Below are 26,227 nucleotides of genomic sequence, written 5' to 3'. Positions count from 1 at the left end.
CATTTTAGAGGTCAACCCTTCTCCAGGACTAGAAGTTGGGGTAAGTGAACTACCCAGCACAGGTTCCAGTGTGAAACTCATGCTAAATGTTATGACCCAAGGCAACACAGGTTATATATTTTCATTTGCTATATCCTTAAAAATATTTCCTCTCCTTGCAGGTCCTTAAATCACCAAAAAAGCAGCTTCACGTTTCCTATGAACAGACAGCAAACTTTGCTTTAACCAGCACCTAATGAGCTGGCACTCTTGACAAACCATAAAAATTATATCCCTGAAATACCAGAAGTTTATTGAAATCACCACAATTTCTGAATAGTCAGTTGAAGGATGTGAGTGAGATGGCTCTCTGCTTGTAAATTTTGTTTACATTATCTAAATTAATTATGCTGTAAATAAAGTATAACAGCAATGTTTATACCTGCTGCATTACATTTCTATTACTTAGTGAGTGTTTTTACATTAATTATGTGGACCTCTTGATCAACTAGAATAGTTGATCAACTGATAAACTCTTGGTCCCAAAAGGTGCCGGTCAATAAAATGTTTGCTGTATTAACAATGAGAAAGTAAAACTAAAACAGGAAGTAATCATTTATATAATAAAAATATTAACAAAGTTTGCATTTGATTCTGCATTAAACACAGATTCATCTCTTAAGGACCTATTTCAAGATAAAGTCTCATAACAAAATGCCACAAGAATTCTGTGAAAGTCACAAACGTGAGCAACATAATTTGATATCCAGTATTCAGTCACCTCACAATATGAAGATCTGCCACTGAGGAAGAGTCCTGCCAAACAGCATCAATGAACATGCTCCGACTACAGCTTTTTAGGCACATTAGTGATTATGGGCTTTGGACGGGTTTTGAAAATGATCTTTTTCTTGATGATTGCTGTGACTAGGTAGTCGCATAAAATGCTTTCTTCACTCACTTCTTGTTCAGCTACTTCAGTTTCCATTGGTCTTTCAGCTCCTGCTCTCGCACCAGTCTGCTTCACGAGCACTACAAATGGTCTTTCCAGGCGGGTGACTTTACCGTAAAGGATGTGATGGCCAACTATAAGTATTGGCACTCCCTGGGAATGGGAAAGAAGGAAATAAATGCACCAGAGATTACTCAGCTCAGAAAACAGCAGAATAAGACAATTTATTAATCCGCAATATCAAATACAGGTAGCTAAAGCTCCATAGTAAAGATTGAAACAACAAACAGGAATATCCTAGGCAAGCGCCAAACATAGTCAGGTATGGCACTGCTTTGTTTTGTCATTTGTTCATAAGACTATGGATTCCTGGCAAGGTACAGGACCAAGGGATGTCTTGTTTCAATTATACAGGGCATTGGTAGTCATACACAAAGTATTGTGTACAGTTTTGGTAGCTGATGAAGGATGTTCTTGCCATAGAGCGGGTGCAACAAAGTTTTATCAAATTGATTCCTGGGGTAGCAGAACTGATGTAGAAGGAGAGGTTCAATTGATTAGGCTTGTATTCACTGGAGATTGAAAGAATGAGAGGGCATTTCATGGAAACCTATAAAATACTAACAGGGCTAGATAGGTTAGATGCAGGAGGATGTCCCTGATGGTGGAATTGTGCAGAACCAGAGATTACAAAATATTTTAGGAAGAAAATTAGGAGAAATTTCTTCACCAGAATGGTGAGCCTGTGGAATTTACCACCACAGAAAGTAGTTGAAGCCAAAACAAGTGTTTTCAAGAAGTAGATATAGGTGTTGTGGCTAAAGGGATCAAAGGATGTGGGGAGAGGGTAGGATTAGGGTATTGAGTTTGATGATCAGCCATGATCAAAATAAATGACAAAGCACTTTTGAAGGGGCCGACAGAAAATAAGAGCAGGATTAACCCCATGTTTCAATTCCTAATGGCCTTTGGAAAAGTGGTGGTGAGCAGGTTGTTAGGAAGGGAGGTCCAAGACTTTAACTCAATCTCAGTGAAGGAATGATGACATAATTCCAAATCACAATAGTGTGGCCTGGAGAACTTGCACATAGTGGTGTTCTATATGGTAGAGGTCATGAATTTAGAAGGTACTGTTGAAGGAGTCTCAGTAAATTGCTGCAGTGTGTCTTGCAGATGGGATCCACTCCGTTACTGTGTTTCAGTGGTGGAGGGATTAAGTGGTGAAGTTGATGGAGGGAGTAATATTAAATGGACTGCTTTGTCCTGGATGGTGAACAGCTTCTTCAATGTGGTCGGAGCCACACTGGCTCAGTTTGGGATTTGCAGAATACTATCCATTGGTGACAAAGCAATATTGACATATTGAATGGGTGAGCAAAATTGCAGTAGATGGAAATTAGTTACTTTTGTGATGTTACTGTGTCTTTAAGAGAGATGTGTTCTGTGCTGTTTCTTTTGCAGGGAGGCGTTGCCACAGTGGTGCTGGAATGTCTGCTTCAGAAGCCATGGGTGAACAGTTTTGAACTCCGTTTTCTTTTATTAGAAAAATGCAGCATGAGTGGGTGAAGTCAGGCTCACATAGACCTAGGTTTTAGGTTTGCTTTCACTTGGGATTTGGAATTGGCTTTTGAAGTTGATAGTTACCGCTCTTGCTCTGCTGTAGCGAAAAGCTCAGGTTCTCCCCCTGCTACTAGTTTGTTTCGTTCGCTGTTCCTTTGCCTGCAGAGAGCATATTATGACTATATCTAGAGTCATGGAGATGAACAACATGGAAACAGACCCTTTGGTCCAACCCGTCCATGCCGACCAGATATCCCAACCCAATCTAGTCCCACCTGCCAGCACCTGGCCCATATCCCTCCAAACCCTTCCTATTCATATACCCATCCAAATGCCTCTTAAATGTCGCAATCGTACCAGCCTCCACCACTGCCTCTGGCACCTCATTCCAGACACGTACCACCCTCTGCGTGAAAAAGTTGCCCCTTAGGTCTCTTTTATATCTTTCCCCTCTCACCCTAAACCTATGCCCTCTAGTTCTGGACTCCTCAACCCCAGGGAAAAGATTGTGTCTATTTATCCTATCCATGCCCCTCATAATTTTGTAAACCTCTATAAGGTCATCCGTCAGCCTCCGACACTCCAGGGAAAACAGCCCCAGCCTGTTCAGCCTCTCCCTATAGCTCAAATCCCCCAACCCTGGCAACATCCTTGTAAATCTTCTCTGAACTCCAAGTTTCACAACATCTTACCAATAGGAAAGAGACCAGAATTGCACGCAATATTCTAACAGTGGCCTAACCAATGTCCTGTACAGCCGCAACATGACCTCTCAACTCCTGTACTCAATACTCTGACCAAGAAAGGAAAGCATACCAAATGCCTTCTTCACTATCATATCCACCTGCGACTCCACTTTCAAGGAGCTATAAATCTGCATTCCAAGGTCTCTCTGATCAGCAACACTCCTTAGGACCTTACTGTTAAGTGTATAAGTCCTGCTAAGATTTGCTTTCCCAAAATGCCCCTCCATCTGTCAATTCTCAGCCCATTGGCCCATCTGGTCCAGAGCCTGGTGTAATTGGAGGTAACCCTCTTCACTGTCCACTACACCACCAATTTTGGTGTCAACTGCAAACTTACTAACTGTACCTCTTATGCTCGCATCCAAATCATTTTTTATGTAAATGACAAAAAGTAGAGGACCCAGCACTGATCCTTGTGGCACTCCACTGGTCACAGGCCTCCAGTCTGAAAAACAACCCTCCATCACCACCCTCTGTCTTCTACCTTTGAGCCAGTTCTGTATCCAAATGGCTAGTTCTCCCTGTATTCCATGAGATCTAACCTTGCTAATCAGTCTCCCATGGGGAACCTTGTCGAACGCCTTACTGAAGTCCATATAGATCACATCTACCGCTCTGCCCTCATCAATCCTCTTTCTTACTTCAAAAAAAAAATCAATCATGTTTGAGAGACATGATTTCCCACACACAAAGCCATGTTGACTATCCTGAATCAGCCCTTGCCTTTCCAAAGGCATGTACACCCTGTCCCTCAGGATTCCCTCCAATAACTTGCCCACTACCGAGGTCAGGCTCACCAGTCTATAGTTCCCTGGTTTGATTTTACCACCCTTCTTAAACAGTGGCACCACATTTGCCAACCTCCAGTCTTCCGGCACCTCACCTATGACTATCGATGATACAAATATCTCAGCAAGATGTCCAGCAATCACTTCTCTAGCTTCCCACAGAGTTCTCAGGTACACCTGATCAGGTCCTGGGGATTTAGAATAGATTCGATTACTTACAGTGTGGAAACAGGCCCTTCGGCCCAACAAGTCCCGCCCGCTGAAGCGCAACCCACCCATACCCCTACATTTACCCCTTACCTAACACTATGGGCAATTTAGCATGGCCAATTCACCTGGCCTGCACATCTTTGAACTGTGGGAGGAAACCGGAGCACCCGGAGGAAACCCACGCAGACACGGGGAGAACGTGCAAACTCCACACAGACAGTCGCCCGAGTCGGGAATTGAACCCGGGTCTCAGGCGCTGTGAGGCAGCAGTGCTAACCACTGTGCCGCTCATTTATCCACCTTTAGCCGTTTCAAGACATCCAGCACTTCCTCCTCTGTATCCTGAACATTTTGCAAGATGTCACCATCTATTTCCTACAGTCTATATCTTCCATATCCTTTTCCACAGTAAATACTGATGCAAAATATTCATTTAGTATCCCCCCCATTTTCTGCGGCTCCACACAAAGGCCGCCTTGCTGATCTTTGAGGGCTCTATTCTCTCCCTAGTTACCCTTTTGTCCTTAATATATTTGTAAAAGCCCTTTGGATTCTCCTTAATTCTATTTGCCAAAGCTATCTCATGTCCCCTTTGTGCCCTCATGATTTCCCTCTTAAGTATACTCCTACTGCCTTTATACTCTAAGGATTCACTCAATCTTTCCTGTCTATACCTGACACATGCTTCTTTCTTTTTCTTAACAAAACCCTCAATTTCTTTAGTCATCCAGCATTCCCTATACCTACCAGCCTTTCCTTTCACCCTGACAGAAATATACTGTCTCTGGATTCTTGGTATCTCATTTCTGAAAGCTTCCCATTTTCCAGCTGTCCCTTTACCTGTGTGAACATCTACCTTCAATCAGCTTTCCAAAGTTCTTGCCTAATAACATCAAAGTTGGCCTTTCTCCAATTTGGAACTTCAACTTTTAGATCTGGTCTATCCTTTTCCATCATTATTTTAAAACGAATAGAATTATGGTCGCTGGCCCCAAAGTGCTCCCCCACTGACACCTCAGTAACCTGCCCTGCCTTATTTCCCAAGAGCAGGTCAAGTTTTGCACCTTCTCTAGTAGGTACATCCACATACTGAATCAGAAAATTGTCTTCAACGCACTTAAGAAATCCCTCTCCATCTAATCCTTTAACACTCTGGCAATCCCAGTCAATGTTGGAAACTTAAAATCCCCTACCATAACTGTGGGCGGCACGGTGGCACAGTGGTTAGCACTGCTGCCTCACAGCGCCTGAAGACCCGGGTTCAATTCCCGACTCAGGCGACTGACTGACTGTGTGGAGTTTGCACGTTCTCCCCGTGTCAGCGTGGGTTTCCTCCGGGTGCTCCGGTTTCCTCCCACAGTCCAAAGATGTGCGGGTCAGGTGAATTGGCCATGCTAAATTGCCCGTAGTGTTAGGTAAGGGGTAAATGTTGGGGTATGGGTGGGTTTCGCTTCGGCGGGTCGGTGTGGACTTGTTGGGCCGAAGGGCCTGTTTCCACACTGTAAATCTAATCTAAAAAAAACTACCCTATTATTCTTACAGATAGCTGAGATCTCCTTACAAGTTTGTTTCTCAATTTCCCTCTGACTATTAGGGGGTCTATAATACAATCCCAATAAGGTGATCATCCCTTTCTTATTTCTCAGTTCCATCCAAATAACTTCCCTGGATGCATTTCTGGGAATATCCTCCCTCAGCACAGCTGTAATGCTATCCCTTATCAAAAAGGCCACTCCCCCTCCTCTCTTGCCTCCCTTTCTATCCTTCCTGTAGCATTTGTATCCTGGAACATTAAGCTGCCAGTCCTGCCTATCCCTGAGCCATAGTTCTGTAATTGCTATGATATCCTAGTCCCATGTTCCTAACCACACCTTGAGTTCATCTGCCTTCCCTTAAGTTAGGCCCCTTACATTGAAATAAATGCAGTTTAATTTATTAGTCCTACCTTGTCCCTGCCGGCCCTGACTGTTTGACTCACTTCTGTTCTCAACTGTACCAGTCTCAGATTATATGTAGCTTGTAGAAAAGGGAAGTGAGTAATGAAGGAGTCTAATGAACTCCCTTTCCTCAATATGCTCCCAGAAAAATCTGATATGTTCTCAACTATCGTCTTCACAGATCTAGGGACATATTTCATGCTGCATTCTCCATATCGCGTCTTGACTTGGAAAGGATGATAGAGAATTGGGTTTTTGGGGAGGGGGATTTGGCAATGTGGCTTTCCACCCTCACCTCCTTGCTGAAGTGCAGTTCTCCCATCAGATTCCCAGCTAGGCCACTGCGGTTCCGGGATTCGATTTCTCCCTGAAGCTCCAGCAACAGCCACTCAGGAGCAGAACCACCACCATCATCAAGACTGAAAGCAAAATGAAATGTGAAAAGTTTGGGTGGTGGCTGAGAGAGAGGGAGTGGGAGCTAAAGAATGTTGGAACGAAGGGGCTGACAAATGTAACAAAGAGTCAAAGATTGAGAAGCTGGATTGGAGGGTGGAGAGAGGGGAGGGAGCATGGAGAGTGAGAGTGAGGGTGAGGAACGGGGTGAGACAGCGAGAGGGAGCAGGGTGAGAGAGATGGGGAGTGGGGGTGAGGAAATGAAGGGTGGGTGGGTGGGAGGAATGAGAGAGAGGGGAAATGAGGGAAAACAGTGGGGGGAATGAGGTGGGGGACAGGGAAGGAATGAAGAAGGAGGAATGAGGCAGGGAGGGAAGGACAGATGGATTGGGGGAGTGGGGGATGAGGAAGGGAAGAAAGACTCCCTTTGGAAAATCAGGTCGCAACGTTGTGTTTGTCCTCCTGGTTTACAAGCAAAAACTCAGATGTGCTACCCAGTACAGAAAATAGCACAGTGCTGGTCCGAGGCAACAAAAGAGCTTCTACGGGACTGCTTGGAGTCAGTGGACTGATCCACGTTCAGCAGCCAGCCTAAATCATTCTGGCTCTTCATTAGCAAATGTGTAGAAGACTACGTGCCATAGAAGTTAACCCGAATGTTCCCCAACCAGAATCCATGGATGAAGCTGGAGATTCATTGCTTACTGAAGTCTAGGTGAGATGTTCAAGTCAGACAGTCCTGACCTTTACAGAAAATCCAGATAACATCTCTAACAGCCTTCTGGAGGTGGTAAGAGGCAATACTGGACTAATCTAGAGACCCAATCTATTAACCGTGTGGAAATTACCATTTGTGGTAAGGCCTACAGGACATCACAGACTACAAATCAAAGCAGAACAGAACAGTGGACAAAAATAGTCTTGATGCACTCAATGCATTTTAAGCTTGTTTTGAACAGAAGATCAGTGAAATAGTGACACCTGCTCTGACAGCCTTGGATGCTCCTGTTCTCTCAATGACCACTGCAGACATCAGATCAGCCTTCTTGAGAGTGAGCCCATGGAAAGTAACAGTCCCAGATGGAGTTCCTGGCCATGAACTCAGATGCTGTGTGTACCAGCTGGTAGGAGTATTCGTTGACATTCTTAACATCTCCTTATGAAGGTCTGAAGTCCCACCTGCTTCAAGGCGAGCACCATCATTCTGGTGTCAAAGAAAACTCATGCAGCATGCCTCAATGACTGGTGGGAATTCTGACCTCTATAATTATGAAGTGCTTTAAGAGATTAGTCACGGCTCATATCAACTCTAACATCTCAGCATGATACCTTGCAATTCACCTACTACCACAATAGGTCCACAGCAGATTCCATCTCCCTTGGTCCTAAATGCATCTCTGGAATATCTGAATAACAAAGGATACCTTCATCAGTCTCCTATTTATTGACTACAGCTCCACCTTTAACACCATAATTCCAACCAAACTATTTTCCAAACTCTAAGACCCAAGTCTGCTCTGCCTTCTGCAACTTGATCCTTGATGTCCTCACCCATACACATCAGTGAGAATACGCAACAATAGCTCCTCCACAATAATCCTCAACATTCGTGCCCAACAAGGCTGCATACTCAGCCCCTTACCATACTCCCTACACACTCTCACCTGTGTGGCTAAATTTCATTCTAACTCCATGTACAAGTCTGCTAACGATTCAACTGTTGCAGGCTGGATGTCAAAAAAGGACAGGACAAAATACAGGAAAGAGATAGATTGCTTGGTGGCACAGTGTAAAGATAACGATCTCTCTCTCTCAATGTCAACAAAATGACCGAGCTCGTCACTAGCTTCAAGAAGCAATGTGGAGAGCACATCCCTATCTACACCAATGCTGCTGATGTGGAGATGGTTCGGAGAATAAGTTCCCAGCAGTGGCAATCACCAACAATCTTTCCTTGTCCACCCTCATCAAGAAAGCACAACAACGACTCTATTTTCTCCAAAATTTGGCATATCCATGAAGACTCTTACCATTGTTTATAGATGCACTATAGAAAGTATTCTATCTGGATGCATCACGACTTGGTACAGCAACCGCTCAGCCCAGTACCGTATAAACTTAGAGTTGAGAATGCAGCTCAGTCCATCATGCAAGTTAACCTTCCATCCATCGACTCAATCTATACTTCTTGCTCCTTTGGAAAGGCAGCCAACATCATCATAGACCCCTCCCACCCTGGTTATAATCCTTTGTAACTAAAAAAGACACAAAAGCTTAGAAACATGTACCAACAGATTCAAGAACAGCTTCTTGCCCACTGTTATTAGATTTCTGAATGAACGACTCAAGTTTTAATGTTGACTTAACACTTTATGCACCTTATGTGCAGCCATAACACTGTACTCCTCACGCTGCTCTATTACCCTAATCCACTCGGTATGGTATGATCTGTCTATACTGCACACAAATCAAGGTACACATGACAGTAATAATTCAAATCAAAGAGATGGGGAGGTCAGGATAGAAGAGAGAGAGAGGGGGATGAGAGAGAGAGAGAGAGAGAGAGGGAGGGTCGAGGAAGAGAGAGAGAGAGAGGGGGGGGGGAAGAGAGAGAGAGAGAGAGGGGGGGGGGAAGAGAGAGAGAGAGAGAGGGGGGGGAAGAGAGAGAGAGAGAGAGGGGGGGGAAGAGAGAGAGAGAGAGAGAGGGGGGGAAGAGAGAGAGAGAGAGAGGGGGGGGAAGAGAGAGAGAGAGAGAGAGGGGGGGGAAGAGAGAGAGAGAGAGGGGGGGGGGGAGAGAGAGAGAGAGAGAGAGGGGGGGGGGGGAGAGAGAGAGAGAGAGGGGGGGGGGAGAGAGAGAGAGAGAGAGGGGGGGGGGAAGAGAGAGAGAGAGGGGGGGGGGAAGAGAGAGAGAGAGAGGGGGGGGGAAAGAGAGAGAGAGAGAGAGGGGGGGGGGGGAAGAGAGAGAGAGAGAGAGGGGGGGGGAAGAGAGAGAGAGAGGGGGGGGAAGGAGAGAGAGAGAGGGGGGGGAAAGAGAGAGAAGGGGGGGAAGAGAGAGAGAATGGGGGGGAAGAGAGAGAGAGAATGGGGGGAAGAGAGAGAGAATGGGGGGACGAGAGAGAGAGAAGGGGGGGAAGAGAGAGAGAGAAGGGGGGGAAGAGAGAGAGAGAAGGGGGGGGGGGGAAGAGAGAGAGAGAAGGGGGGGAAGAGGGGGGAGGGGGGGAAGGGGGGGAAGAGGGGGAGGGGGGGGAAGGGGGGGGAAAGGAGAGGGGAAAGGGGAAAGAAGGGGGGAGGGGGGAAAGAAGGGGGGAGGGGGGAAAGAAGGGGGGAGGGGGGAAAGAAGGGGGGGAGGGGGGAAAGAAGGGGGGAGGGGGGAAAGAAGGGGGGAGGGGGGAAAGAAGGGGGGAGGGGGGAAAGAAGGGGGGAGGGGGGGAAAGGAGGGGGAGGGGGGGAAAGGAGGGGGAGGGGGGGAGGGGGAGGGGGGGAGGGGGGAAAGAAGGGGGAGGGGGAAAGAAGGGGGAGGGGGGAAAGAAGGGGGAGGGGGGAAAGAAGGGGGAGGGGGGAAAGAAGGGGGAGGGGGGAAAGAAGGGGGAGGGGGGAAAGAAGGGGGAGGGGGGAAAGAAGGGGGAGGGGGGAAAGAAGGGGGGAGGGGGGGGGGGGGAGGGGGGAAAGAAGGGGGGGAGGGGGGAAAGAAGGGGGGGAGGGGGGAAAGAAGGGGGGGAGGGGGGAAAGAAGGGGGGGAGGGGGGAAAGAAGGGGGGGAGGGGGGAAAGAAGGGGGGGAGGGGGGAAAGAAGGGGGGGAGGGGGGAAAGAAGGGGGGAGGGGGGAAAGAAGGGGGGAGGGGGGAAAGAAGGGGGGAGGGGGGGAAAGGAGGGGGAGGGGGGGAAAGGAGGGGGAGGGGGGGAAAGGAGGGGGAGGGGGGGAAAGGGGGGGGGGGGGGGGAGGGGGGGAAAGGAGGGGGAGGGGGGGAAAGGAGGGGGAGGGGGGGAAAGGAGGGGGAGGGGGGAAAGGAGGGGGAGGGGGGGAGGGGGGAAAGAAGGGGGAGGGGGGAAAGAAGGGGGAGGGGGGAAAGAAGGGGGGGAGGGGACAGAAGGGGGGAGGGGACAGAAGGGGGGAGGGGACAGAAGGGGGGAGGGGGGGACGGGAGGGGGAAAGAAGGGGGGGAGGGGGGAAAGAAGGGGGGGAGGGGGGAAAGAAGGGGGGGAGGGGGGAAAGAAGGGGGGGAGGGGGGAAAGAAGGGGGGAGGGGGGAAAGAAGGGGGGGAAGAAGGGGGGGAGGGGGGGAAGAAGGGGGGGAGGGGGGGAAGAAAGGGGGGGAGAAAGGGGAAAGGAGGGGGGAGGGGGGAAAGAAGGGGGGGAGGGGGGAAAGAAGGGGGGGAGGGGGAAAGAAGGGGGGGAGGGGGAAAGAAGGGGGGGAGGGGGGAAAGAAGGGGGGGAGGGGGGAAAGAAGGGGGGGAGGGGGGAAAGAAGGGGGGGAGGGGGGAAAGAAGGGGGGGAGGGGGGAAAGAAGGGGGGGAGGGGGGAAAGAAGGGGGGGAGGGGGGAAAGAAGGGGGGGAGGGGGGAAAGAAGGGGGGGAGGGGGGAAAGAAGGGGGGGAGGGGGGAAAGAAGGGGGGGAGGGGGGAAAGAAGGGGGGGAGGGGGGAAAGAAGGGGGGGAGGGGGGAAAGAAGGGGGGGAGGGGGGAAAGAAGGGGGGGAGGGGGGAAAGAAGGGGGGGAGGGGGGAAAGAAGGGGGGGAGGGGGGAAAGAAGGGGGGGAGGGGGGAAAGAAGGGGGGGAGGGGGGAAAGAAGGGGGGGAGGGGGGAAAGAAGGGGGGGGAGGGGGGAAAGAAGGGGGGGAGGGGGGAAAGAAGGGGGGAGGGGGGAAAGAAGGGGGGGAGGGGGGAAAGGAAGGGGGGAGGGGGGGAAGAAGGGGGGGAAAGAAGGGGGGGAGGGGGAAAGAAGGGGGGGAGGGGGGAAAGAAGGGGGGGAGGGGGGGAAAGAAGGGGGGGAAAGAAGGGGGGGAGGGGGGGAAAGAAGGGGGGAGGGGGGGAAAGAAGGGGGGGAAAGAAGGGGGGGAAGAAGGGGGAGGTGGGGAAGAAGGGGGGGGGGGGGGAGGGGGGGGAGGGGGGGAAGGGGAAAGAAGGGGAGGGGGGAAAGAAGGGGGGGAGGGGGTAAAGAAGGGGGGGAGGGGGTAAAGAAGGGGGGGAGGGGGGAAAGAAGGGGGGGAGGGGGGAAGAAGGGGGAGGGGGGAAAGAAGGGGGGGGAGGGGGGAAAGGGGAAAGAAGGGGAGGGGGGAAAGAAGGGGGGGAGGGGGGAAAGAAGGGGGGGAGGGGGGAAAGAAGTGGGGGGAAGAGGTGAAGGAGGGGGGGTAAGAAGGAAGAGCCGCGGCCGTTACCGGGGGCTCGCGTGCACTACGATTTGAACCATCTTCCCGCCACACAGCCACCTCTACACCATTTCCGCCTTAGGATTTATTTCCGGGTGAGGGGTGAACGCATGTGGACCGCGAGGAGACCGGCTTTTAAACCCATCACCCCTCCATTAAAACAACAGCTGAAAGACGCCGCAATCTCCTGTCTGACTGTAGGATGGGCGAGTTCGTGCTCCATCGGGTCCGCTTCTTTAACTACGTTCCGAGCGGGATCCGCGCTCTGGCCCAGTCCGGGAGCGGGGAGCGCCTGGCCCTGGCTCGGCAGGACGGGAGCCTGGAAATCTTCCGCTTCAGCTGGAACCATAGCCAGGAAAAGGTGCCTCCTCCCCCCACACAACACCGGCTCATTACCCCCGAACCCTGCCACATTACCCCCAACCCTGCCACATTACCCCCAACCCTGCCACATTACCCCCAACCCTGCCACATTACCCCACACTCATGTACGAATACAGAAAATATACTGATGTCCTGTCGTGTGATTCACACAACAGACCCTAGATACGCTGAGGGATACTGACACAAGATGCTGTTAATTAATTGGAACCTTTTCTCTTTGTAGGTGATTGCAGGAAATGACAATCGGTCCATCGAAGCAATCAGCTGGATTGGTGATAATCGACTTCTGAGTATTGGATTGAATGGAGAAATCATTGAGTTTGACTTACAGAGACTATGTCCGAAGTTCAGGCTGGATGCTTTTGGAGGTCCTCTTTGGTGCATGAGCTGTAACTGTGAGGAGACTTATCTGGCGGTTAGTACAGCGTAGTCATGTTCAGAACAAAATATTTAAAAATTGGCAGGGAGTCCTCTGGGAGTCGTGATGATAAAAATGTTCCTTTGGCAAAATTGAAGAGATCTTAACAGTGTGTAGAAAACCTTTTCTGTACCTGTGTTGGGAGTGTTGATGGGGGATAGTGTAGAGGAAGCTTAACCCTGTACTCCAGTGCTGTACCTGTCCTAAGAGTATGGGTAATTTTCAAATTAATTAGTAGGATGTAGGCAGTCAGCATTTATTTTGCCCATCCCTGTTTGCCATGGAGAAGATGGCCCCATTCTCAAAATTCTGCCGTTCATGTATAAATGATATATCCACACTGTTGTTATGAAGAGAATTATAGAATTTTGATCCAATGATATTGAAAGAAAAGTGGTATAGTTCAAGCCTGGACAGTATATGGATTCAAGGGGGACTGTACGCAGTTCCCATTCCACCACATCCCCCAACAATAATTCTTTATAAAATCCTCAGGTCCAAGAACAAATTCACAGACATAGGACTTGTCTCACCTGCAAATTTATTAATTAAAATAAAACTTGCTGGTATCTTGAACCAAAACTTTTAAGCTGGACTAAATTATTCTACATTTTGATTGATTTGTCTGATTTAAATCCCTGCAAAATTTTGCCTTGGCTCCTACCCAAACAAGCATACTCTACAAACAATTAGAAAATAGCTTTTACTGAAAAATGGCAAGTTTGAAAAACTTCAGACTTCTGCCTAAGCCTCACTCAGTTGTGTTCCGTGGATTTGGTAGTTACACTTGGGTTACTATAATCGCTTGGCACTAGCCCACCTCGGACTTGCCTGATAAGTTACAACCCTCCATACAATTGGTCCTTCTGCAGATTCACAAGTCAGGTTATAAGACCATAAGAATTAGGCCATTCCCAATGAATCTGCTCCAACTTTCGATCATGGCTGATGTGTTTCTCAACCCTATTCTCTGCCCTCTATCTGTAACCCTTGATCCCTTTACTAATCAAGAACCTATTTATCTCTCTCAAGAACATTCAATGACTTGGCCTCCTCAGCCTTCTGCAGCAAATAATTCTACAGAATAATCACTCACTGGCTGAAGTAATTCCGCTTCATCTCAGTTCTAAAGGGTCATCCGTCCACCCTGAGGCCATGCCTCTGTGTTCTACTCTCTCCTAGTGGAAGTATCTTCTCCATGTCCACACTCTTCAGGCTTCTCAGTACCCTGTAAGTTTCAATAAGATACTCCTCATCTTTCTAAACCCCATCAAACAGAGGAACTATGGGCATGGCTTATGCACTTAATGGTAAGGTTCTGGAGAGTGTTGCCGCACTAAGAGATCTTGGAGTGCAGGTTTATAGATTCGTTTAAGTGGAGTCACAGGTAGACAGGGTAGAAGAGCAGGTGTTTGGTAGGCTTGCATTTATTGAGCAGTATAGAGGTTGGAAGGTCATTTTGCAGGTCATTGATTAGGCCACTTTTGGAATACTGCTTTCAATTCTGGTCTCCCATTTATCGGAAAGATATTGTTAAACTTGAAAGGGTTCAGAAAAGATTTACAAAGATGTTGCCAGGTTTTTGTTAGGTGTGTCCAGGTAAGGTTCCTGACTCAATATGTAGATAGGCTGACTAGAGGGGAGGCCGTGTTGGATTTGGTGCTTGGCAACAAACCAAGCCAGGTGTCAGATCTCTCCAGAGAGCATTTTGGAGATAGTGATCACAACTACCTGACCTTCTCATGGAGAGGGATAGGAGCAGATGGTATGGAAAAGTTATTAATTTGAAGAAGCGGGAATTATAATGTGATTAGGCAGGAACTGGTGGGCCAAAATTGCAAACAGATGTTCTTGGGGGTAATGTATAACAGAAATATTGAGGTTGTTGAGGGAACACCTGCTGACAGTGCTTGGACAGGTTTATCCCACGGAGGCAAAGAAAAGATGGTAGTTTGAAAGAACCTTGGGTGGCAAAGGATGTGGAACATCTAGTCAAGTGAAAGAAGGAAGTTTACTTAAGGTTGAGGAGGCCAGTGATCAGACAGGACTTTAGAGGGTTACAAGGTAGCCAGGAAGGAGAGGTGCTGCATTTTGGGAAAACAAATCTTATCAGGACTTGTACACTTAATGGTAAGGTCCTAGGGAGTGTTGCTGAACAAAGAGACCTTGGAGTGCAGGTTCATAGCTCCTTGAAAGTGGAGTCGCAGGTAGAAAGGATAGTGAAGACGACGTTTGGTATGCTTTCCTTTCTTGGTCAGAGTATTGAGTACAGGAGTTGGGAGGTCATGTTGTGGCTGTACAGGACATTGGTTAGGCCACTGTTGGAATATTGTGTGCAATTCTGGTCTCCTTCCTATCAGAAAAATGTTGTGAAACTTGAAAGAGTTCAGAAAAAATTTACAAGGATGTTGCCAAGGTTAGAAGATTTGAGCTATAGGAAGAGGTTAAATAGGCTGGGGCTGTCTTCCCTGGAGCATTGGAGGCTGAGGGGTGACCTTTATAGAGGTTTATAAAATCATGAGGGGCATGGATAGGATAAATAGACAGTCTTTTCCCTGGGATGGGAGAATCCAGAACTAGAGGGCATAGGTTTATGGAGAGAGCTGAAAGATATAAAAGAGACCTAAGAGGCAATGTTTTCACGCAGAGGGTGGTATGTGAATGGAATGAGCTGCCAGAGGAAGTGGTGGAGGCTGATACAATTGCAACATTTAAGAGGCATCTGGATGAGTATATGAAAAGGAAGGGTTTGGAGGGATATGGGCCAGGTGCTGGCAGGTGGGACTAGGTTGGTTTGGCATATCTGGTCGGCCTGGACGAGTTGGACCGAAAGGTCTGTTTCAGTGCTGACTCTATGACTATGAACAATGGACTTAGGAGAGCTAGAAGGGGGCATGAAAAAGCCTTGGCAGGGAGGATTAAGGAAAACCCCAAGACATTCTGCACGTATGTGAGGAACAAGAGGATGGCCAGAGTGAGGGTAAGGACAATCATGGAGAATAGAGGAAACTTCTGCCTGGGGTCAGAGGAAGTAGGGGAGGTCCTTAATTAATACTTTGCTTCAGTAATCACTATTGAGAGGGACCTTAACGTTTCTGAGGACAGCACGAGACACACTGATATGCTAAAACAGGTTGATGTTAAGGAGGATATACTGCAGATGGCATATGCCCTAGGTTCTGCAGGAAGTGAGGGAAGAAATTGCTGCACTTTTGGCAATGATCTTTGCTTCCCCACTGTCCAATGGAATAGTGCCAGATGATTAGGAGGGTGGCAAATGGAATAGGGATAATCCTGGGAATTACAGATCAGTTAGTCTTATGTCAATGGTGACAAAGTATTGGAGAGGATTCTGAGAGACATGATTTATGAATATTTGAAAAATCATAATTTGTGAGTTTTGAGAAGATTTGTAGCTCAGGTTGAGGTTCTGGATGTAGGTTTGCTCGCTGAGCCGCAAGGTTTGGTTTCAGATGTTTTGTTACCATACTAGGTAACATCATCATAAAATTCACTAAAGAGGAGGGAAAACAACAAATTGCCATTCCTAGATGTTGCAGTAGAACGAACAGCTGATGGGGAACTTCAAACCAGTGTCTACATCTTCAATGGGCCTCAGGCAAAGCACTGCTGAAAATCCCTGCTTTCTATTTATATGCTTGGGTTTCTTTGCTTGTTATCTGTATGCAAACCTAATATCATTTACAAAATACTGTGCAAGGACTGTAACAAACACTATGTTGGACAAACAGGCAGAAAACTTAGCCACCAGGATACATGAACACCAACTAGCCACAAAAAGACATGACCCTCTCAAACAAATGTCCTCACATATGGATGAGCAAGGACACCATTTCGACTGGGACAACACATTCATCCTAGGACAAGCCAAACAGAAGCAAGGGAGGAGATTGCAAAGCCATTGGCCTTGGTATTTATGTTCTCGTTGTCTGCAGGAATAGTGCCAGAAGACTGGAGGATAGCAAATGTGGTTTCCTTGTTCAAGAAGGGGAGTAGGGATAACTCTAGAAACTATAGGCCGGTGAGTCTTACCTCTGTTGTGGGCAAAGTCTAAGAGAGAATTGTAAAGGATAGGATTTATGAACATCTGGATAGGAATGATGTGATCAAGGATAGTCAGCATGGTTTTGTGAAGGGCAGGTCGTGCCTCACAAACCTTATTGAATTCTTTGAGAAGGTGACTAAGGAGGTGGACGAGGGTAAAGCGGTAGATGTGGTGTATATGGATTTTAGTAAGGCGTTTGATAAGGTTCCCCATGGTAGGCTACTGCAAAAAATACGGAGGTATGGCATTGAGGGTGAGTTGGAGGTTTGGATCAGGAATTGGCTGGCTGGAAGAAGACAGAGGGTAGTAGTTGATGGTAAAGGTTCATCTTGGAGTGCAGTTACCAGCGGTGTTCCACAAGGATCTGTTTTGGGACCATTGCTGTTTGTCATTTTTATAAATGACCTGGAGGAGGGGCTAGAAGGTTGGGTGAGCAAGTTTGCGGATGATACGAAAGTCAGTGAAGTTGTTGACAATGAGGAAGGATGTGGCAGGTTACAGCGGGATATAGATAAGCTGCAGAGCTGGGCAGAAAGGTGGCAAATGGAGTTCAATGTAGGTAAGTGTGAAGTGATTCACTTTGGTAAGAGTAACAAGAAGATGGAGTACTGGGCTAATGGTCGGATACTTGGTAGTGTGGATGAGCAGAGGGATCTTGGTGTCCATGTACACAGATCTCTGAAAGTTGCCACCCAGGTAAATAGTGCTGTGAAGAAGGCATATGGTGTACTGGCTTTTATTGGTAGAGGAATTGAGTTCTGGAGTCCTGAGGTCATGTTGCAGTTGTATAAGACTCTGGTGCGGCCGCATCTGGAGTATTGTGTGCGGTTTTGGTTGCCATACTATAGGAAGGATGTGGAGGCACTCGAATGGGTGCAGAGGAGGTTTACCAGGATGTTGCCTAGTATGGTAGGAAGATCGTATGAGGAAAGGCTGAGGCACTTGGGGCTGTTTTCATTGGAGAAAAGAAGGTTTAGGGGTGACTTGATAGAGGTGTACAAGATGATTAGGGGTTTAGATAGGGTTGACCATGAGAACTTTTTTCCACGTATGGAGTCAGATATAACAAGGGGGCATAGCTTTAAATTAAGGGGTGGTAGGTATAGGACTGATGTTAGGGGTAGATTCTTTAGTCAGCGAGTCGTGAGTTCATGGAATGCCCTGCCAGTAACAGTGGGGGAGTCTCCCTCTTTATGGGCATTTAAACGGACATTGGATAGGCATATGGAGGAAAGTGGGCTAGTGTAGGTTAGGTGGGCTTGGATCGGCGCAACATCGAGGGCCGAAGGGCCTGTACTGCGCTGTATTTTTCTATGTTCTATGTTCTATGTTCTAAAAACATGCACAAGAATTCCTAGAAACATAGCATTCCAACGGGAACTCTATCAAAAAACACATCGAGTTAGACTCCATCTACCAACCCCTGAGAAAAGGAACCAGGAATGATATCACCACAGGAAATGACATCACCAACCCAAACATATAAATAGAAAGCGGGAATTTTCAGCAATGCTTCACCTGAGGCCCACTGAAAATGTTGCCTAGTAGGGTGATGAAACATCTGGAAATGAGCCTTCCAGCTTAGTGAATAAACCTACATCCAAAACCTCAACCTGAGCTACAAATCTTCTCAAAACCCGCTAATGCCTACAGGGAAACAACACATATGGACCAAATACTGAACTATAGAAGCAATCATCCCAACATCCACAACGAAGCTGCATTAGAAAATTATTTCAACAAGCCACCACACACTACAGCACAGAGGAACTATGCAGCGCAGAGTAAAATCACTTATACAGCGTATTCAAAAATAACAGGTACCCAATGAACACAGTCTGCCGATTTCTCAGCACCAAACCCAATCAAGCAGACAAAACACATCCAGAGATCCTAGCCACTCTCCCCTACATCAAAGACATCTCAGAAATGACTGCCAGACTACTCTGACCTCTTGACATCATAGCGCACAAACCCACCAACACAGTAAAACATCATCTAATGAACTTGAAGGACACTCTACAGGCAACAAGCAAAACTAATGTTATTTACAAAATACCTTGCAAGAACTGTAACAAACACTACGTTGGACAAACAGACAGAAAACTAGCCACCAGAAACCTTGAACATCAACTAGCCTCAAAAAGACATGACCCTCTCTTACTAGCATCTTTACAAACAGATGAGGAAGAACACCACTTCAGCTGGGACAACATCCTAGGACAAGCCAGAGACGTGCGGAAATTTCTAGAAGGGTAGAGTTCCAGTTGGAATGCTATCAACAACACATTGACTTGAATCCCATTTACCACTTCTTGAGAAAAAGAATAAGAAATGACATCACCACAGGAAATGGCGTCACCAACCCAAGGAATCCTAAACACATCGGGAGGCTAACTGATGATGTTACCCAGTATGGTGATGAAACATCAGAAACCAAACCTTCCAGCTCAGCGAGTAAACCTACATCCAACCCTCCATAGCTTGATTGGAGATAGTCAGCCCGGCTTTGTGAGGGGCTGGTCATGCCTCACAAACCTTTATTGAATTCTTTGAGGTTGTGACATTGATGAAGGTAAAGCAGCGGATGTTGTGTACATTGACTTAGCAACGTATTTGATAAGGTTTCCCATGGCAGGCTCATTCAAAGTAAGGAGGTATTGGATAAGCAAAATCTGGTTGCTTGGATACAGAATTGGCTGGCCCATAGAAGATAAAGGGTGGTGGTTGCACAGATTGGTTCTGGGACCTCTGCTTTTTGTGATTTTTATAAATGGCTTGAATGAGGAAGTGGAAGGGGGTGTTATTAAGTTTGCTGATTACATGAAGGTTGGTGGAGTTGTGGATAGTGTGGAGGGCTGTTGTGGGTTGCAACAGGACATTGACAGGATGCAGAACTGGGTTGAGAAGAGGCAGATGAAGTTCAACCTGGAAAAGTGTGAAGTCATTCACTTTGGAAGGTCGAATTTGATTGCAGAATATGGCATTTAAGGCAGGATTCTTGACAGAATGGATGAACAGAGAGATCTTGGGGTCCATGTCCATACATCCCTCAAAGTTGCCACCCAAGTTGATAGGGTTGTAAGGAATGCATATGGTATGTCAGCTTTCATTAACAGGATGATTGAATTTAAGAGCTGCGAGGTTACACTGCAGCTCTATAGACTCCTGGTTAGACCACACTTGGAATATTGTGTTCATTTCTGGTTGCCTTATTATTGGAAAGATGTGGAAGCTCTAGAGAGGGTGCAGAGGAGATTTACTAGGATGGACCAGGGGGCATATCTTATGAAGAAAGGTTGAGAGAGCTAGGGCTTTTCCCAATGGAGTGAAGAAGGATGAGAGGTGACTTGATAGAGTTGTACAAGATGTTGAGAGGCGTAGATAGAGTGGATAACCAGAAATGTTTTTCCCATAATGGAAATGTCTACCACGAGGGGGAATAATTTTAAGGCTTTTGGAGGAATGTTGTCTGCAATGCAGTTTGTGATTAGCCAACCGTTTTGTTTTATAAAGTGAGCTCCCATTTGCTGTTACGCAGTTCTCATCCCCAGCACTAGGTGTTGTGTGTGGAGAACTGGACTCTGCCTCAGCATCATGGGGGTCAGTCCTCTCATTCACCTTCTTGTGAAGAGTTTCATGAAAGGTATTGTGAAATGTTTATGCTCATGGACTTGAAAAAGCACCGTGAAAATGTCTTTACAACCTGAGGACAAGAGGCTGGGAGCAATCCATTAATTTAAAAGCTTAGAGTTGAAATAAGGGTGAAATTTCACTGGAATTGACTAACCGTAAAAGGACAGTGTTGAGGAGCATTTTGAAATTTTGCTTTGTTGTTTGTATTGAGAGTTTTTTCTCTCTTGTTTGAAAAGTATGTTTAAATATTAAAGAATATCTACAGGCTCATGTAACTCTGTTTCAGTGACTAATCGCTGTAGTTACTAATTACAGAAAAAATACCAGTACAGAGGCTTGGACATGGTCAGTCAGCTGCTCAGAATGGTCAGAGTCAGGAAACTGCACATGGTGGGTGAGGAAGAGAAAGAAGAATGGCACACTGTTAGTTTTGATGCATGTGTGGAGATATCCTGAGAGTGAGAGTAAGCTGTGCAGAGAGATTCAGGGTTAGTCAGGGTCAGATGTTAGCGAGGATGAGAGTGAGTGGGGAAGATCTTGCAGGAAATCATGGGTACAGTAGCAGAGATAGAGTAAGTGCGAGGTTTCAACAAAAATAGTGGCACTTTCACTGGCAGAGTGAAGAAGGTAATTGATTTTCTTACATTCTATGCATACCTTTAGATAGCTGAGACTGCACTGGCCTGAACGGTAATCCTAGTCCAGGTTGGCATGCCTCCAGTAAAATGGTGTCCTCTGGCCTGGAAGAAAAGGATATCCTGCCTTTGCACCACCCTATCCCCATCAGCTGCATCTCCATGTCCCCTGCCCACAAAGAGGGACATCAATTTTCCATGACTGCAACAACCAGGACCAATGTCAGGAACAGTTTGGGGCAGCTCCGGATTGACAGCTCTTGTCTGGGTGCACAATATCTTTTTAAAGATGGTGCTGCACCGATGGATGTTGGTCAATTCTGGGATATCCAGGAAGTGAGGAGTTGTTTTGGAAGTGGCATATGGTATACTTTGCTTCCTCACTCTTCACAGGAGTCATACCGGAGGATTGGCGGGAGGCAAATGTTGCTCCTCTTTTCAAGAAGGGGAATAGGGAAATCCCTGGCAATTACAGACCAGGCAGTCTTACAGCTGTGGTCAGCAAGGTTTTGGAAAGAATTCTGAGGGATAGGCTTTATGAGTATTTGGAAAAACATAGCGTGATTAAAGGCAGTCAGCATGGCTTTGTGAGGGGCAGGCCAGGCCTCACAAATTATATTTAGCTCTTTTGAGGAGGTTGCAAGACAGGTTGACGAAGGTTGAGCAGTGGATGCGGTGTATATGAACTTCAGCAAGGCATTTGATAAGGTTCCCCATGGTAGGCTCATTCATCAAGTCAGGACGTATGGGATACATGGAGATTTGGCTGTCTGGATTCAAAATTGGTTGGCTGACAGAAGGCAGAGAGTGGTTGTAGATGGAAAGTATTCTGGCTGGAGGTTTGTGGTGTCCTGCAGGGATCTGTTTTTGGGCCTCTGCTCTTTGTAGTTTTTATAAATGACTTGGATGAGGAGGTTGAGGGGTGGGTTAGTAAATTTGCAGATGACACAGAGGTTGGAGTGTCGTTGATCGAATCGAGGGCTACTGCAGGCTGCAGCACGACATAGACAGGATGCAGAGCTGGGCTGAGAAATGGCAGATGGAATTCAACCTGGATAAATGCGAAGTGATGCATTTTGGAAGGTCGAACTCGAATGCTGAATATAGGATTAAAGACAGGATTCTTGGCAGTGTGCAGGAACAAAGGGATCTGGGTGTGCAAGTACATGAATCCCTCAAAGTTGCCACCCAAGTGGATAGGGTTGTTAAGAAAGTATATGATGTTTTGGCTTTCATTAACAGGGGGATCAGTTTAAGAGCTACGAGGTTTTACTACAGCTCTACAAGGCCCTGATGAGACCACACTTGGAATATTGTGTCCTGTTCTGGTCACCTACTATAGGAAAGATACAAAGGCTTTGGAGAGGGTGCAAAGAAGATTTACCAGGACGCTGCCTGGACTGGAGAGCTTGCCTTATGAAGAGAGGTTGACTAAGCTCAGACTTTCCTGTCTGGAGAGAAGGAGGAAGAGAGGTGACCTTATCGAGGTATCCAAGGTAATGAGAGGCATGGATAGAGTTAATAGCCAGAGACTTTTCCCCAGAGCAGGATTGACTGACACGACAGATCATATTTAGAAGATATTAGGAGGGACGTATAGAAGAGATGTCAGAGGTAGGTTCATTATGCAGAGAGTTGTGAATGCATGCAATGCGTTGCCAGTGATGGTGGTGGAAGCAGAGTCATTGGGGACATTTAAGCGACTACTAGACATGCACATGGACAGCAGTGAATTGAGGGGTGCATAGGTTAGGTTATTTTATTTTAGATTAGGAATAATCCTTGGCACAACATCGTGGGCTGAAGGGACTGTTCTGTGCTGTACTTTTCTATGTTCTATGTTCTATGTATGATGGTGCTAGAATATGTGAGAGGGGCACCAAAGGATGGGCTGGGTAATAAATCAGGTGGATTTGTAAAATAAGATGATAGCTGTCCCCGCGCATCATGCTGTGAAACCCTCTGAAAACTTGACAAAACTGACATATAGCAAAAGAAATTAAGATTCAGTCCATGATCAATCTAGGCAGGTTTCACTCTGGGATCTGACTTGTGCGGTGTTACCATTCGATGGGATTCGAAGACTGGCTGGAATATAATGTAGCCAGCAGGTGTAGATGCCAATCGGAAGTTATCAGATGAAAATCTGATGCGTTGCACTATACAGTACCATACTCGTGTTATTGGAGGTTCTAACCCTGTTTTTCCCATAGGCCCCATTTTTTCTATTGCATGATTTTCTATAACATGTCTTGTGGGTGCACAACTATGGCGTTATAGGAGAACTACCCGCAGGTTACTTGAGGATAGCTGAAGTACGTGGATGAGTTGGACCGAAAGGTCTGTTTCTGTTCTGTACATCTGTGACTCTGAGTACAGACCCAGAATCCTGAATCGCTCCTGAAATGACAAGCTCTTCATTCCTAGGATCATTCTTATAAACATTTTCCTGGCCCCCTCCACCACCAGCTCATCTTTCCTTAGATACTGGGCCCAAAACTGATCACAATATTCTAAATGTGGTCTGACCAAAGCCTTTTGTAGTCTTAGCTGTACGTTTCTGTTCCTGTTTTCCAGCCCTTTTGAAATGAATGCCAACATTACATTTGCCTTCCTAATGGCTAACCGAAACTGCATTTTAACTTTGAGAATTCTGGATAAGGACTCCCACGCCCCTTTATGCTTCAGATTTCCACAGCCTCTTCCCATTTAGAAAATAGTCTGTGTCTCTATTCTTCGTACCAGAATGTATTACCTCACGCTTTACCACTGTATTCAATCTGTCACTTCTTTGCCCACTTGCCAAGTTATTCTGCAAACACCCTGCTTCCTCAACACTACCTGTGTCCCTCCACCTATCTTTATGTTATCTGCAAATTACCAACAATAGCCTGAGTTCCTCTGTCCACATTACTAATGTATAATGTGAACGGTTGTGGTCCCAATATTGATCTCTGTAGAACTCCACTAGTCACCAGCTGCTATTCTGAGAAAGATCCCTTTATCCCTACTCTGTCTCCTGCCAGTCAGCCAATGCTCTATCTGTGCCAGTACCTTAACTCTGTGGGTTTTTACTTCAAAGCCTTCTGTGCGCCACCTAGAGTCATAGGAACCGATCCTCCGGTCCAATTCATCCATGCCAACCAGGTATCCTAAATTGAACTAGTTCCATTTGCCCGAATTTGGCTTATGTCCCTCTGAGTCTTTCCTATTTATGTTCAAATGTCATTTAAATGTTGTAATTGTACCCGCTTCCCCCACTTCCTCTGGCAGCTTGTTCAATACATACACCATCCTCTGTGAAAAAGTTGCACCTCAGGTCCCTTGTAAATCTTTTCCCTCTCACCTTAAACCTCTGCCCTCTGGTTTTGGACTCTCCTACCCCTGGAAAAAAGACACTGACTATTCAGCTTATCTATGTCCCTCAAAATTTTATAAACCTCTGTAAAGTCACCACTTAGCCTCTGGAGTGCCAGGGAAGAAAGTTCCAGCATCCTTATAACTCAAACCCTCCAGTCCCAGAAATGTCCTTGTAATTTTTGTCTCTCCCCTTCCTGGTTTAATAACATTTTTCATATAGCAGGGAGATCAGGATTGTGTGTAATACTCTAAAAGTGGCCTCACCAATGTCTTGTACAGCTGCAAAATGATGTCTCAACTTCAGTAGTCAACGCTCTGGCCAATGAAGGCAGCCTACCAAATGCTTCCTTTACTACCCTTTCCACCTGCCACGCCACTTTGAAGGAACGATGAACCTGAATCTTCATGTTTGTCTGTCCAACAACAATCCCCAGGGCTGAACGTTGCGAGGGTGGGAGGTTTGAGTGGGGGTGGGGCGTTGCGGTAGTGGACAGGTTGAGGCAGTATACATCATGGCGACAGTTAGAAATGAAGAGGTGAAGGGCAGGTAACAGGCCAGATAGCTGCCTCCTTCCAAGATGGCAATTTCCCCCCTCACGTAGTCGACAAGGCCCTCCAGCACATCTCCTCCACTTCCTGCACCTCTGCCCTTGAACCCCACCCCTCCCAATATAAGAAGGACAGAATCCCACCCCACTTCCATCCTCAACTTATGCCACGCAACCTCCGTACACATTGCCTCACTCTCCTCCACGTCTGTCATCTACAAACAGACTGCACCACTAGGGATATATTTCCCTCCCCACCCCTATCAGCATTTCAGAGAGACCATTCCCTCCATGGCTCACTTGTCAGATCCACGCTTCCCCACCAGCCCTTGCCCCACTCCTGGCACCTTCCCCTGCCATCGCAGGAAGTGCAAAACTACATGGAATTAATGTGGAATACCCCTCCCCCACCTTATCCCAGTCCCAAGCCTCCAGCTCGGCACCACCCTCTTGCCCTGTCCATCATCTTTCCCGTCTATCCGCTCCATCCTCCTCTCCAACCTATCACCTTCTCTCCCATATTCATCTACCTATTACATTCTTAGCTACCTTATCCCCAGCCCCCTGACCCAAAAGCCTCATTCCTGACAAAGGGCTTTTTCCCAAAACATTGATTTTCCTGCACCTTGGATGTGGCCTGACCTGCTGTGCTTTTCCAGCACCACACTCTCGACTCTAATCTCTAGTATCTGCAGTCCACATTTTCATCTCTGTCTCTCACTGCTTCCGCACCCTCCACCCCTGCCAGTCCCCCCTCTCTCTCTCTCTCTCTCTCTCTCTCTCTCTCTCTCTCTTTCTTTCTCTCTCTCTCTCTCTCTCTCTCTCTCTCTCTCTCTCTCTCTGGTCTCTCTCTCTCTCTCTCTCTCTCTCTCTCTCTATGTGTGGGTCTCTCTCTCTCTCTCTCTTTGTGTGTGTGTGTGTCTCTGTGTGGATCTCTCTCTGTGTATCTCTCTCTCTTTGACTCTCTGTCTGTCTGTCTGTCTCTCTCTCTGTGTCTCCTTTCTCTCCTTTCTCTCCTTTCTTTCCTTTCTTTCCTTTCTTTCCTTTCTTCCCTTCTTTCTTTCCCTCTCTGTCTCTCTCTTTGTGTGTGTGTGTCTCTGTGTGGATCTCTCTCTATGTCTCTCTCTTCTCTTCTATCTCTCTCGGTCTCTCTCTTTGACTCTCTGTCTGTCTGTCTGTCTCTCTCTCTCTCTCTCTGTGTCTCTCTTTCTTTCTTTCTTTCTCTCTGTCACACTTTGTCTCCCACCCCAACG

General features: G+C 47.1%; 2 protein-coding genes across 2 annotated transcripts in view; one reads left to right on the top strand and one right to left on the bottom strand.

The window, feature by feature from the left end:
* Positions 1-326: 326 nt before the first annotated feature.
* On the bottom strand, positions 327-12,014 carry chtf8 (CTF8, chromosome transmission fidelity factor 8 homolog (S. cerevisiae)). The gene is made up of 3 exons (XM_060837531.1): positions 11,937-12,014; positions 6,468-6,591; positions 327-1,084 (listed from the first exon to the last, which is right to left on the bottom strand). Exons 1-3 carry the CDS (start codon positions 11,966-11,968, stop codon positions 827-829), a joined length of 414 nt encoding a protein of 137 aa, XP_060693514.1. The 5' UTR covers positions 11,969-12,014; the 3' UTR covers positions 327-826.
* Positions 12,015-12,016: 2 nt separating this feature from the next.
* The window catches only part of utp4 (UTP4 small subunit processome component), a 63,996-nt gene continuing 49,785 nt past the window's right edge, over positions 12,017-26,227 (top strand). Inside the window, exons 1-2 of the mRNA XM_060837530.1 lie at positions 12,017-12,288; positions 12,535-12,726. Coding sequence (XP_060693513.1) covers positions 12,130-12,288; positions 12,535-12,726 — 351 coding nt within the window. The 5' untranslated portion in view covers positions 12,017-12,129. The remainder of the gene's footprint in view (positions 12,289-12,534; positions 12,727-26,227) is intronic.

The sequence above is a fragment of the Hemiscyllium ocellatum genome, chromosome 17 (assembly GCF_020745735.1).
Source record: "Hemiscyllium ocellatum isolate sHemOce1 chromosome 17, sHemOce1.pat.X.cur, whole genome shotgun sequence".
Taxonomy (NCBI): Eukaryota; Metazoa; Chordata; class Chondrichthyes; order Orectolobiformes; family Hemiscylliidae; genus Hemiscyllium; species Hemiscyllium ocellatum.
Note: the sequence above shows the minus strand (reverse complement) of the source record. Positions and strands in the feature narration are given on the sequence as shown.